A 14423-nucleotide genomic window follows, 5' to 3' on the forward strand; every position below is an offset into this window, starting at 1 on the left:
TTTGAAATTATACAGTCAGAGGAGAACAAATAAAATAATGAAAAAGAATTAAGAAAGTCTATGTGATCTATGGGTATGTTTAGAACCAGTTTAAGAATTTTGGCATTCCAGAAAAAGAGAGGGAGAAGGGGGCAGAAAGTTTATTTAAAGAAATAGTGATTTGGGAGAGATTTGGATATCCAAGTTCATGAACCTCATAGGTCTCCAAACAAACTAAACCTAAGGAGATCTTCTCCAAGACATATTACAATAAAACTGTCAAAAATCAAGTACATAGAGGAACTGGAAATCTATAACAGGTGGAAAACTGGGAAATTCACAAATATTTTGAAATTAAACAACACATTCTTGAACAATCAGTGGGTCAAATAGAAAATAAAAGAATCCATCCCACCCCAAAAGAAAATGGAAACACAACATACCAAAACCTATGGGATGCTGCAAAAGCAGTTCTAGAATGGAAGTTCTAGGAGAAAGCAGTTCTAGCTATGTAGTTGTCTATATTAAGAAAAAAGAAAGCTCTTAAATAAACAACTTAACTTTGTACCTCAAGGGACTAAAAAAAAGAACTAAACCCAAAGTTAGTAGAAGGCAGGAAATGTCAGAGGTCAGAGCGGAAATGAATAGACTCCAGAAAAACAATAGAAAAGTAGAAAAGATCAAGAAAACTAAGAGCTGCTTTTTTTTTTTTTTTACAGGTAAAAAAATTGACATCTTTAGCTAAACTGAGAAAGAGAAAAGACTCAAAATCAAAATGAAGGAGGAGACATTACAACTGATGTTGCAGAAATACAAAAGATCATAAGGGGGTACTATGAGTAGTTATACATCAACAAATTGGAAGAAATGGACACATTCCTGAAAACATACAACTTACCAAGTGTGAATCATGAAGAAAGAGAAAGTCTGAATTAGTAGTAGTAGTAGTAATAATCATCATCATCATCATCATCATCATCATCATCATCATCTCCCAATAGGAAAAAGCCCAGGACTGATGGTTTCACATGTGAATTCGATAAACTTTTAAGGATGTCTTAATGCCAATCCTTTTCAAACTCTTGAAAAAATCTAACTGGAGGGAATACTCCTAAACTTATGTAATCAGGCCAGAATTACCCTGATATCAAAGCCAGATAAGGATAATGCAAGTAAAGGAAACTACAGGCCATCTGATGAATATAGATCAGAAATTCTCAAGAAAGTATAGCAAACCAAATTCAGCGTCACATTAAATGAATCATACGTTGTCATCAAACAGTATTTATCTCTGGGATGCAAGGATGGCTCAAAATACACAAATGAGTATAGGTGCTGCGCTGTGTTAATAGACTGGAACATAAAAATCAGATGATCATCTCAATAGACACAGAAAAAAACGCTTGGCAAAATACAACATTGTTTTATGACAAAAACTCAATAAATTGGTTATAGAAAGAACATACCTCAACATAATACAAGCCATGTATGATAAACCAACAGCTAATATACTCAGTGGTGAAAAGTTGAGAACTTTTCCTCTAAGATCAGGAACAAGACAAGGATGCCCACTCTCACTGCTTGTAAAGGAAGAAGTAAAATTGTCTTTGCAGATAATATGATCTTATGTATAGAAAATCCTGGGCTCCACAGAAAACTGTGAAACTAATAAATGAAATCAGTGAAGTTATAGGATGTAAAAATCAACATACAGAAAAGTTACGTTTTTATACAATAACACACTATTTGAAAAAGAAAGCATTCACATTCATAATAGCATCAATTGCAATAATGGTTAGGAATAAATTTAACCAGGGAGATGAAAAATCTATATTCTGGAAATGACAGGATTTTGATGAAAGAAATTGGAGACGATACAAGTAAATGGAAGATAAACCATGTTCATGAATTGGAAGAATTAATACTGTTAAAATTTCCGTACTCCCCAAAGCCATCTATAGATTCAGTGCAACACCTATCAAAATTCCAATGGCATTTTCCACAGAAATAGAAAAAACAATTCTAAAATTAGTACAGAACCACGAAAGACCCTGAATAGTCAAGACAATCCTGAGAAAGAAGAACAAAGCCAGAGGCATCACACTTCTTGCTTCAAACTATACTATAAAGTATACTAATCAAAACAGTATAGTCCTGGCATAAAAATAGACACTAGACCTATTGTCTATTATTATGTGTACTATTACCTATTATTATTATTATGGAACAGAATCGAGAGCCCAAAAATAAACCCTCATGTATGGTCAACTAATATTTGACAAGGGAGCCAAGGATATTCAATGGAAAAAGAATAGTCTTCAATAAATGGTATTAGGAAAATATCATGTCTATTTTTTCATTTATTTATTCTTTTTGTCTGGTTCTGGTATCAGGGTAATAACCCTCATGAGATGAGTTGAAAGTATTCCCTCTTCAATTTCCTGACCTGTAAAACTGATATTAATTCTTCTTTAAATACTTGGTAGAATTCACTAGGGAAATCATCTGAACTGGGATTTTCTTGTGGAAAAGTTGTTAACTATCCATTCAGTTTCTTTGATAGATACAGGCTGTTCAGGTAATCTGGGTCTTAAATTTTCTTGAGAATTTTTTTTTAAACAAGGAATGTAAATTGTTGAGTTTTTGATGTTAACATTGTTAATAATAGTCTTTTACTTTTTTAAAAAAATTTTTATAGGACTGTAGTTATGCTTCTTTTTTTTCGTTGTGTTACTCTGATTTGTGGCTTTTCTCCCTCCTCCCCTACTATTGTCAGAAGTCTTTTTTTTTTTTTTTTAATCTCAAAGAACTAGCTTTTGGTTTTGTTGGTTTTTCTCAGTCTTCAGTTTTCTTTCTTTCTTTCTTTCTTTCTTTCTTTCTTTCTTTCTTTCTTTCTTTCTTTCTTTCTTTCTGTTTTTTACTTTTATCTTTATTGTTTCCTTTCTTCTGCTAATTTTAGGTTTAATTTTCTCTTTTTCTACTGTCTTAAGGTAGAGCTTGAGATCCTTTGTACAAGATCTTTTTTTCTTTTCTAATATATATTGGTTAATGCTATGACTTTGCTTCTAACCTTTCTTCTTTTCTTTATATAGACATTTAGTGATGTGAATTTTCCTTTAAAGATTCCTTTAGCTTCATCCGCAAATTTTGATGTTTGTATTCTCTTTTAGTTCAAGGTACTTTCTTATCCCAGTTTTTTAAAAAGAGCTTTATTGAGATGTAATTCACATACCATACAGTTCACTCACTTATACTATACAATTCAGTAGTTTTCAGTTTATGTACATTTATATGCAACCATCACTACTGTCGCACAATTTCACTAAATTTTTTTGACCCATGATTATTGATCCCATGATCATTGATAAGTATGTTATTTCACTTCCAAGTACAGTTAGTTGGCCCTTGAACAACATGAATTTGAAGTCTGGGTCCACTGATAACATGGATGTTTTTCAGTGGTAAAATTCTGTAGTGCTGCATGATTTGAGATTGGTTGAATCCAAGGATGCAGAACCTGTACACAGAGAAACCATGTAAATGGAGGGCTGACTGTGTTATACACAGACTTTTGACTGCTCAGAAGTTTGGGCTCCTAACTCTCTTGTTCAAGGGCCAACTCTAGAGATTATCCAGATACCTTCTTCACATTACTGATTTCCGCTTTAATTCTGTTGTAGCAAAAACATATTTTGTATGGTTTGAACCCTTTTAAATTTATTGAGACTTGTTTTACTGCTCAGAAGGTGGTCTGTATTGGTATATGTTCTGTTTGCATTTGAACAAAATGTGTATTTTGTTGTTGGATAGTGTGTTTTATAGATGTCAGTTAGGTCGAGTTGGTTGATAGTGTTTTTGTCTTTTATGTCCTTGATGATTTCCTTTCCTCTTTTATGAATTACTGAGTGAGGGGTGTTGAATTTACCTACTATATTGTGGATTGTCTACTTTTTATTTCTATCAGTTTTACTTCATATATTTCAACTCTTTATTAGATGTGTAATGTTTAGCATTGTTATAGTCTCTTGCTATTTTATTGATTCTGTTATTATAAAACCTGTTAATCTCTGCTCTGAAAGCTACTGTTTGATGTCAGTATAGCTGCTTCCACTTTTTAATAAACGTCTTTACTGAGGTTTTCTTTATGTACCATAAAATTCACCCATATAAATAAACAGTTAAGTGGGAGCATTAGTTGCCTTCTATTGGTTGATGTTTCCAAATCCATGTTTTCAGCCCTGGATATTTTAACCTGTGTGCCTTGTTGACCTTTTAAACTCAGCATGTCTAAAAACCATGCCTATTAATCTCTTCCTCACTTTTTTCCTTTATTCCAAGCTACCTGCTCTCCCGTCTCTAAGTTAATGGTACTTCTTTCTGTTCAGTCACTATAGTGAAAACCTATCATCTTTAAACTTCTTTTCCCTTTCATGTTTAATCACTTCCCTCAGCTTACTCGTCTTGCCCTTCTAAGGTCTCTGATATTTTGCGCCTCTTCTCTGTATCCACTACAGGTGGATTTTATTAGTATCTTGTCATTTTTTGCCTAGTATCTTGTCATTTTTTGCCTGGTGACCACCTGTCTCCATTTCCTGTTTCCACTCTTGTATCATCTCCCTTTCTACCTCTTCTCTCCAATCCTGAGGAGGTGTTTTTTTCCCCAAGATTTAAGTACAAGTGTTCCATTTTCAGTTAGAAGTCCCTAAATGGCTTGCTTTTCGTCCTCAGCGTGTAATACAAGCTCTATTCGTGATAGAGCTTTTGTCTTCTCTGGTTTCCAGTCTGTTCTACTGCTCCCTACCTATTCCCCCGCGCCCCCAAACACTATACCCTAGCAGCCATACCAACTTGCTAATGGTGTAATGCATAACTTCTTCTGTACCTTTGTACACTATCCCTTCTATGCCTAGAATGCCCTTGTTTTCTCGATCTGCCTGGCAAACTTGTGTTTTTCCTTTTAATTTCTAATGAAGATCATACCTTTCTAATGCTATTTTCCTATTTAAATCTGTTTCAGGTCGTACTCTTATGCTTAGCAGACGCCTACGCTTTTATGTGGCTATCTTACCTCTTCTAACCTGTGGTCCTCTGATACTGCACCTGTAGTTATTTATTTCCTCTGCTATGATCCACCTGTTTTGTGCTTCCTGTGTCTACATATTTATTATACTGTGAACTCCTTGGGAAATAATATGTCTTATTTTTCTTGTTTTCCCTGGACCTGACTCAATGCCCCTCACATTTGATAAATGTTTGTTGATTATTATTGAGTTAAGCTGAAGTTAATTCAATGATTGAACTTTTTATTTTACTTGAAATTACCATTAATTCAAGCTAAAATCACCTAAAACCCAAGTTAGATTAATCTATAATAGCTCTCCATGTAAATCAAATCTTTTAATAGCCACATAAATGATCTATACCTAACTAAATTTAAGATAGAGACAGTGAGTTTGTGTTGATGGCCCATGAGCGGCATTATTAAAGTAGGAATAAAGAAGTTGGTAGTTTGTGGGAACCACTTGACCAGAGTAACTGGATTTGTCATAGAGGCTTGAGGGTCGGTGGATTTTTCAGTGCTTTGCTTTGAATTGCTTTCATCTTCTTTCAGGTGGCTGACAGTTACTTGTACTGGGAAACAATTGGGCTTTTCTATTAACATGTTTTCTTAAGAATGGGATTCACTCATAGAATTTGTGAGCCCAAATTTGACAGAATTTGTGCTGTTCAGTTCTTAACTACAAATTGATACACTAGAGAGTACATGGTTTAACTTAAAAGGATAACATTCAGCAAGTTCTTTGTCATTTATATAACAGTGTTATTCCTTACAAATAAGATCTATTCATTTGCTATTGCAAATCATCTTAGGCTGTATTTGTGAACAGCTCCCTTACAATTGTTGGTTCCTCTTGATTACCTTAAGTTTAAAGAGATCTTCCTTCATGACAAAGAGTGGCATTTCGTTTGGAAGATCTTAAATTCCTTTAGACATTTGCCTGTGAGCTCTATAGAATGCTGTTATTTCAGTATTTTCTATACCAATTGCTGACTGTCTTGTAGTTGTTTCCTAAAACCATTCTTGGCCTGTACTTGTATGTAAGTTCCTTTTAACATACTGTTTCCGCTGTTTTTGTGCTTTCTTGGATGCTCTGAGATTTCTTTAGCATGATATTAAAATATTCGATGTTTGAAAAGATTATTATCTAATTTTGTTATTAAAAACAAAGGCCATTGTATGGACATTCTTTTATCTCTTAAAAGAAAGAATCACATTGTTGATTTATTCGCATTTTTTACATAATCAGTTTATAGTGGCCTTGGTGAGCGTTCATAGAATTTGGAAATTAGTAAGGGTCAATTTAGTAAAAATTCCTCTTATAATGGTTGAGAATACTCATAGTTATCTGCCCAAGTTTTTAAGGGCTCTCCTGTTTCTTAAATCTAACTCAGAAGAACACAGCCTTGAAATCTTAGCAATGAAACAGTGGATGTGAATGAAAGCTGATGTAAACATCGCTACTATCATTAAGAGGAAAGAATGTATCAATAGAAGTTTAAACGCTTGGTGTCTAGAAAGATGAGACCCAATGAGTAGGAAGAGAAGAAAATTACATTTACTGAGTACCTTCTGTCATATAGTTTCTTTCCCATCCTTCTTGCACTTTTATTTATAATAATTTGTAGATACTTTGGATTTTCTATATAGAAATTGTATTACCTGTGACAGAAGACTTTTTTAAACTTTCTTTTTCTTATATTTTAATCTTATTTTAATCTAAGTACAATCAAATGGAAGTGTGATGGTGAGCATCCTTATGTTTCACTATGATGAATGATATTTGCTGTAAATTTTGGAAGATATATTTTATTAGTTTGAAGTTCTCTTTTTCTCCTTTGCTGTGAGGTTTTAAGAATGGATGTTTAATTTTTGTCACTTTCCTTTTCTGTTTCTACTGAATGATTTATACGGTTTTTCTTTAATCTAATAATAAGTTAATTACATGGATAGACTTTTCTGATGTTAAACTGGTCCCTTCTGGGTTAAGTCCAATTAGTTATAATGATGTATTTGTTTCTGCTTTTTTAATGTTGCTGATTAACTTTGTTAATTTTAAATTTAAAAAAAATCTGTGTTGATGAATGAACTTAGCCTCTGATTATCCTTTTTCCATAGTAATCATTCAGTTCTGTTCTGGACATGTTAAATTAGAGGTATTTGGCAAATGCCTTACATAATGTTTTGAAATTTGAGTCTGGCGTACTTAGTAACCTGGAAAAGACTGACCGTATGTATTTTGATATAGGAGTTGAGGAAGTACAGTTGGATGATGTTGAATAGGAAAAGTATATAGAGTAAGAACAGAAGTGAGGATGGAATACAACATTTTGAGATGCATTGATGATGGTAAAGCCAGAGGCTTGTTGGAAAAGCAGTTGTGAGGAAGAGGGAGTTCAAAGGAAGGATAAGCTTAGCTATTAGTTTTTAGCTGTGGTAGAAGAGTGATGCGAGGTTAAAGGAAGTAGAAATAGCAAGTGTAGTACTCTTTGAAAAAGTATAGTGGTGAAAGGAAGGAGACAGGAACACCAATGAAGGTGGAGGTGGAGGCAGTTTTGAGGGAAGTTTTTATTTAATTTTTTTAAGGGTGGATGAGACTTCATGTTGTAGGTGAAGAGTAAAGCTTTAGTAAAGAAGAATAGAGTGAAAATAAAAGGGAGATATTTGTGTATCCACCTAAATCTTTGCCAAACAAGATTTCAGTGTAATTTTATCTATTCTTCTGTAATCTAGGATTCTATTTGTCTTACAGAATGTTTCCAAACATGATTTATTTAAACACTTTAATTGAAGAAGGAAATCTATTGCTTGGTTAGTTTATTTCTGGCAAATCAGTCCTCAGATGCTAATGAGAGTCTCAGGGAAGGAGAACATCTAGGATGGAGAGTGGCTGAGTAGAGACTAGGTCACTTACCAGCCATAAAATCACACGATAGCAGTGGCTCACGCAAGGTAGAAGTTTATTTATGGTCTGTAGGACAGTTTCAGTAAGGGAGGCTGAAAATAGAATTTTTATTTTGCAGGAGCATATGCTTAGCTAAAACTTGATGGCTCTAGGACTAAGGAAGGAAGGGAGCAAGATACTGAGAGACAGGTTTTAGTGTCTACACTGTGAGACAGTCTCTTAAATAAAATTCACCTTTCGTGTGGAAGGCGGTATTTGTGTAGTGTAAGAAGTCCAGATGCACATGTTTGTATCCAGGCTCTCTGCTTTTTAGCTCTGTGACCCTGAACAAATTACTGAATTTTTCTGTTTGTACCTTAGTGTTTTCCTAATAAAATGGAGAACAGTATCAAATAGAGGGTACTTTATAAATTAGTACGAGGGTTAAATAAGATAATCTAAGTAACTGACTAAGCCAGCGCCTGGTGCATGTAAACCAGCAACAATTACTAGTTCTGTTGCCATTTTCCATTTTGGTTGGAATGGGGTTATGTTGTCACCCCAGGTAAAAGGGCATCTGAGGAAGACTTGATTGGTGTAGATGGATTATGATCTGTTCTCTGGGCCCAGGCACAGTGTTTCCTGCTGGTAGATTGGAAGGCAGTTGAGTGGTGCCTGCCTGTATTTACCTTGGTTGTCTGAGACTGCATTCAGTACCTGTCTGCTGCTGATGCTTTCATCTGCCTGAGTCTCCTGAACAGATCAGCCCAGAACTACTCTTGGATGCACACTGGGGCTAACCTTGGCTCCTTTCTGCCTTACATTTCCTATATGCAGTTTGTCTGCAGGCCCCATTTTTTCTTGCTACCCGAGTGTTTGTCCCTGACACTCTGGCTCTGCTGCAATTCGTCCTCTTTTCTCTCTTCTGTTTTCCTCATCAGCACTTTTTCAGTGTTGGCAATTCAGTTTTCTTTTTCTCTAAACATTTAACATCTTAGTTTTAATACTAAGCTGTGGATTGATATTTTTCTCTCTTGATGTACAGTTCTATGGTTTTTAACATGTGTTCACATTGGTGTAACCACTGAAATTAGGATATGTAACTGCTATAATAAAAAAAATCCTGTATTATCCTTTATATTTAACCTTTTCCCCATCCATAACTACTAGCATCTATGATATACTAGTCATCCCCCTATTTTTGTCTTTTTGAGAATATCATGTAAAAGGAATCAGACAGAATGTAACATTTTGTGACTGGCTTCTTTCACTCACATAATACCTTTGAAATTCATTCAAATTGTGTATATGAGTGGTTCATTTCTTTTTATAGCTGAGTAATATTCCGTAGTGTGGCTTTACCACTGTATAAACAGTGATTTGCTTAACTGTTTACTTGTTGGAGGACATAAGGGTTGTTTCTAGTTTTTGCTTGTTGTGTATAAAGCTTCTATAAACATTTGTGTATAGGATTTTTCTCCCAATTTTTAAAATTGTGGTAAAATACACATAAAATTTGCCATCTTAACCATTTTTACATGTACAGTATGAATAGGGCAACCATCATTGCCATCCATCTCCAGAACTCCTTTCATGTTGTAAAACTGAAACTCTATACCCACTAAACAATAATTTCCCATTTTCTCCTTTCCCCCAGCCTCTCACAACCACCATTCTGCTTTCTGTTTCTGTGATTTGGACTACTCTAAGAATCTAATATAAGTAGAATCATATAGTATTTATCTTTTTGTAACTGATTTGTATATAGGTTTTTGTGTGTAAATAAGCCTTCATTTCTCTGGGATAACTGTCCAGGGCAATTGCAGGATTCTGTGATGGTTACATGTTTAGTTTTTTAAGAAACTGCTAAACTTTTCCAGGGTGGCTATACCATTTTATACGTTCTCACCAGCAGTGTTGTACGGCCAGAGTTTGAATTAAATTTCTGAAGCAGTAACTCTGGTGACTGTTGGGTTAGTTGTTTACCCTTAGAGTAGTCGTCACTGGCTGATTTGGAAAATGGTGACGACTACGCCTATATTCATTCATGTGGATTGGGGTGGAGGTGGAGAAAAGATTTAGGGCCGACTAGAAACCCAGTAGGTGTCTGCTGCAGTAGTGATTTCCAGATCTGTATGTACCCCAGCATCATCAGGAGAGCTCTTAATAATACAGATTCATGGGTTTAATACAGATCTGCTAAATTGGAATCTGTATTTTTAACAAGGACTCAAGAGAATTTTAAGTGGGCATGCCCACATCAGTTAGGCCATTGTGGTATAAGATCTACATTATTTACAAAATGTAAAAATTTTAGAAGGATATGATGTATATTTAACAAATAAAAACTTTCCCATCCTCTTACCTTTTCTGCTTATCTCTCTTTCTTTGACCCTATGTTTATATTTTTGTTCCCTCTTGATACTTAATTTTGTTTTTTATTTTCTCTCCCCCATCTAATTTTTCACTAGTTTCTCTCTCTCTATTATGTGTCTACTAATAAATTATTGATTGCTGTTTTCTCTGTTTCACTTGGTCCTTAAATTGTAACTTTCTGAGTTCTCTCTTCCTCCACTTTGTAAAGTGTTTGCTCGTCAGCATCCAGGGCTCATCTTCTTTCTCATACTAAGATGTATTTATCCTCTTCTTTGGGCAGATAGATGCAAGCCTCTCTCACGGATCATTCTTTCTTTTTAATGGCAGGCGTAGAAAACAACTATCAGGGGTTTGGTGGAGGAAACTAAGTTTTATTTTATTATTATTTTTTTTCTTCTTCTTACAGGGAGGAAGAAGAACGTCTGAGAAATAAAATCCGAGCTGATCATGAGAAGGCCTTGGAAGAAGCAAAAGAAAAATTAAAAAAATCAAGAGAGGAAATCCGAGCAGAAATTCAGACAGAGAAAAATAAGGTAGTCCTAGAAATGAAGATGAAAGAGAAAAAGCCACTGCCACCAGTTCCTATACCAAACCTTATAGGAACAAATGGTGGAGACCCAGAAGATAATGAACTGAGAGAGAAAAGGGAAAAAATTAAAGAGGTAATAAGCTGAGATTTGTGATATGGGGTGGTCATGGATATGGATATGTATTTGACTGGATTTAAAGTATCTTATCTGTCTATATTTATTTGTACCATCTGTGGTGTCATATTTTGATCTTGTTTGTTTTGGGGTCAAAGTTTCAGTTCATTTTGCAAGTTGGCAGTAAGGGATAAAACTGTTTCTTAATGTCGATCATAACACAGGATACTTAAAAATTTTGGTATAATGTTGTTTGGATAGTTACATCACTCACTCTGTGTTCAAAGATCTTTTGATATTCAGTATTTTGTTAATAACATAGGATAAACCCATAAGCAATTTATCATTTAATAAGAAATGTTTTAAGTGTTTAGTTACAAGAAATTCTGCTAGATACTATGCAAGTCTTCTCATAAACATGCTTCTGAAGCATTAGCGTTATATATGCCATCTTTTAAGGAACACATCATGATACAGCTTAACCATACTGCAGATTAAGAACACATCCTTCCAGAGAGTCTCAATGGGTTGAAAAGGGGGGAAGGATTGATTTCAGAATTCTTGAAATTTGTTTGGTCACAGAAGTCTTTCAATTTGTTAGTCTAGGAGTTACTTGGAGATAAAGAGAATACTAGACAGAGAGGAAATCTATATTTAAGTTGAACTTTGTTAATTAGAATTCCTGCTAATTCTGGGTGGAGTTTGCAGTTTTAGTGACTTGAAGAAAAAGATTTTGTTAGTGTGTAATGTGATCAACAATATTTCAAATCAGTTGTTTATCATAAAATAAGATAATAAATTTAGTCCAAATAGTCAGATATCTTCTAGTAATGAATATGGAAGCTTTTGCAGATATTTTAAGTGTGGCCTTATGAATTAGTATAAAACTTTGACCTTAGTGGAATCAAACAGCTCTGTATTCTGATTTCACCTTGCTTCTGGAGTCTATGTTTTATGCACAGGCTGCTTAAGGCACCTTCTTTGGACAGTGTTAGACATTGATAGATTTTTTTTTTTCGGGTGCCTGACTTTTTAATTTTAGATGTCATTAGAATCTAAATACTTGTCTCATGTACATAATAATTCAGATGGATAACAATGTGTGTTTAAAGGACCCACCCCACCTACAGGCTCAGTGATTCACTGGAAGTACTCACAGAACTTAGCAAAACTGTTCTATTCATAGTCTTGGTTATTTGCAGCAAAAACATACAGATTAAAATTAATATAAAAAGCACCCAGGATTAAGTGCGGTAGAGACCAGGCCCAAGCTCCTGATTGTCCTTTCCCAGTGGAGTAGTATGGACTGTGCTTAATTCTCCCAGCAGTGATGTATGGCAGGGCACACAAAGTATTGGCAGCCAGGGAGGTTCACCCAAGCCTTGGGGTGCAGGTCTTTTATTGGGAGTTCATTGTATAGGCTTGGCTGACCTCAGTTTTCTAGCACCTCCAGAGGTCAGGCCGATACTGTGGTCCCTGCCATAAATCACATTGTTAGCATGAACCATCTGACACTGCCCAGGGCTTCAGGTAAACAGAGATGCTCTTAACAGGCAGGATAACAAAGGTTTTGAGGTTATTTTCCAGGAGGCTGCCATAGGCCAAACCTTGGGCATATGAAGGGTTTGGACAACCCAGACCTGTTAAGTGAATCCTTTAGAACACATTATGTTGTCTAGTGTTCCTGTAAATCAACATAAAACATATTAAGAATCCCTGTGTAGGTTCTTTTAAACATAATGACACTTACCTGCAGAAGCAGCAGCCAACAAGAGGCAGGGTGATATGAATACCTGCAGAATATCTGAAAGTTTCAAGAATTAGAAACACTCTGAAGGCAGAGGTATAAAATAGAGCTGGAAAAGGATTATTTGAAAGTTTTAAAAGGAGCTCTTAACTCCTGGATTCCCAGTTTTCTAGCCTACAAATCCTATCTGCTGCCCTCCTTTCCCCAAAAGAGGATCAAAAGTTTACTTTTGGATGGATGAATTAGAAAGCATCTAGATTTTGGGAATACCAAGTATAGCTGAGGGGAGAGGGCAGAGGTCATTCTAAAAAATGGAGAGGTGGGGGTGGAGGGAATTAAGTGAAAAGTGGATTCTGAATATTGAGACCACTTTCTCCTGCACAACTTTTAGAATTGTGGCAGGCAGATTTATATTCAATAAGTAGAAAAATGAAGGACATGTCTCTGGGAGACTTGACTGGCCCAAGAGAAAAGACCTACTGTGTTCCTCAGTAGGACACCCCTGGGTTTCACCTGACCTCCTTGAGACTAGGCTCGGTCAACAAGTGTTGCCTATTCACTGACAGCCTTTGATCATCTTGTAAGTGCTTCACTCATATGTGAAGAACAAACCGAAGATCACCATTCGTGTAAGGGAAGTTTCTCGCATGAGAGAAACAGATGGAAGGGAGGAATTTAGAGGATACAGAAACAATACAGGGAGCAGGAAAAAAATATCAAAAAAGAATTCACATCTTTGGGTGCCAAAAAAATTAAATTCATGAAGTAAATTATAAAAAGGAACATTTACAGAATAAGAAGGAGTTCTTGGAGATTAAAAATATGATAGAGTAAAAAATTCAGTAGAAGAGTTGGAAGATAAAATTGATCAAATCTCTTGGAAGGACAAAAGATTGAGAAAACGAAAAATGTTAAGCTCAATCTGGAGCACCTAACAAGTGATTAATTAGGGGTTTTGGAAAAAGAACAGGGAAAATAGAGGGGAAGAAGTCGAAGAAACAATTGAGGAGAATGGGCTAAAACTTAAGAATGTGAGTCTCTGGACTGAAAGGACCTGCCAGGCATCTAACCAAATGGGGGGGGGGGGCGGATTCCTACTGAAATTTTAGAAAAAGTGCATAAAAAACAGATCCTAAAAGTTTAATAGTTCCACCCAGAAGATTGGGATTGTACATAGTGGCGCATTAGATTCCTCAACAATAATGTTAGAAACTGGAAGAGAATGGCTTAGAAAGAGTTATATATTCAGCCAAATTTTGAATCAAATCTGAGAGTAAAGATGTTTTTAGACATTGTCTCAGATTGCTACTGGAAAATATGCTTCATCATAAAAATAGGAAGATAAGCAATTTTGGAAACAGGGGTTTTGTCACTAGAGAGAGAAAGGAAGGGCATTCTCAGGAATGTGGAAAAGGGAATCAGCAGGATGATGGCTGTGCTTCAGGTTGGAGAACAGAAGTCCAGATGAGAGTGGGAGGATAGAGAGCCTCAGGAAGGGTGTATTAGAATAAAATGGAACTGATAGTTTATTTGATCTGTTTGATTATATTGAGGCAAGTTTTGAAACTCAAGTATAATTTGAAAGTAAATTAATAATTGCTACGTTAAAAACTACATCAACAAAAAACCCCACTAAACTTCAGACCAGTAGTTTACAGCAGGGAAAATAAAAGTTGAATAAAGTCATATAATAATTATAAGAAAAACATGTTGCTAACTATATTAAGAGGATGT

General features: G+C 35.2%; 1 protein-coding gene across 3 annotated transcripts in view; it reads left to right on the top strand.

Annotated features, from left to right (window-relative positions):
• Window positions 1–14423, top strand: part of MAN1A2 (mannosidase alpha class 1A member 2) — a 149158-nt gene that overhangs the window by 18468 nt on the left and 116267 nt on the right. For all 3 annotated transcript variants that reach the window (XM_031457900.2, XM_010980687.3, XM_031457899.2), the window contains exon 2: window positions 10705–10960. In XM_031457900.2, coding sequence (XP_031313760.1) covers window positions 10705–10960 — 256 coding nt within the window. The remainder of the gene's footprint in view (window positions 1–10704; window positions 10961–14423) is intronic.

This window comes from Camelus dromedarius, chromosome 9, assembly GCF_036321535.1.
Source record: "Camelus dromedarius isolate mCamDro1 chromosome 9, mCamDro1.pat, whole genome shotgun sequence".
Classification (NCBI taxonomy): Eukaryota; Metazoa; Chordata; class Mammalia; order Artiodactyla; family Camelidae; genus Camelus; species Camelus dromedarius.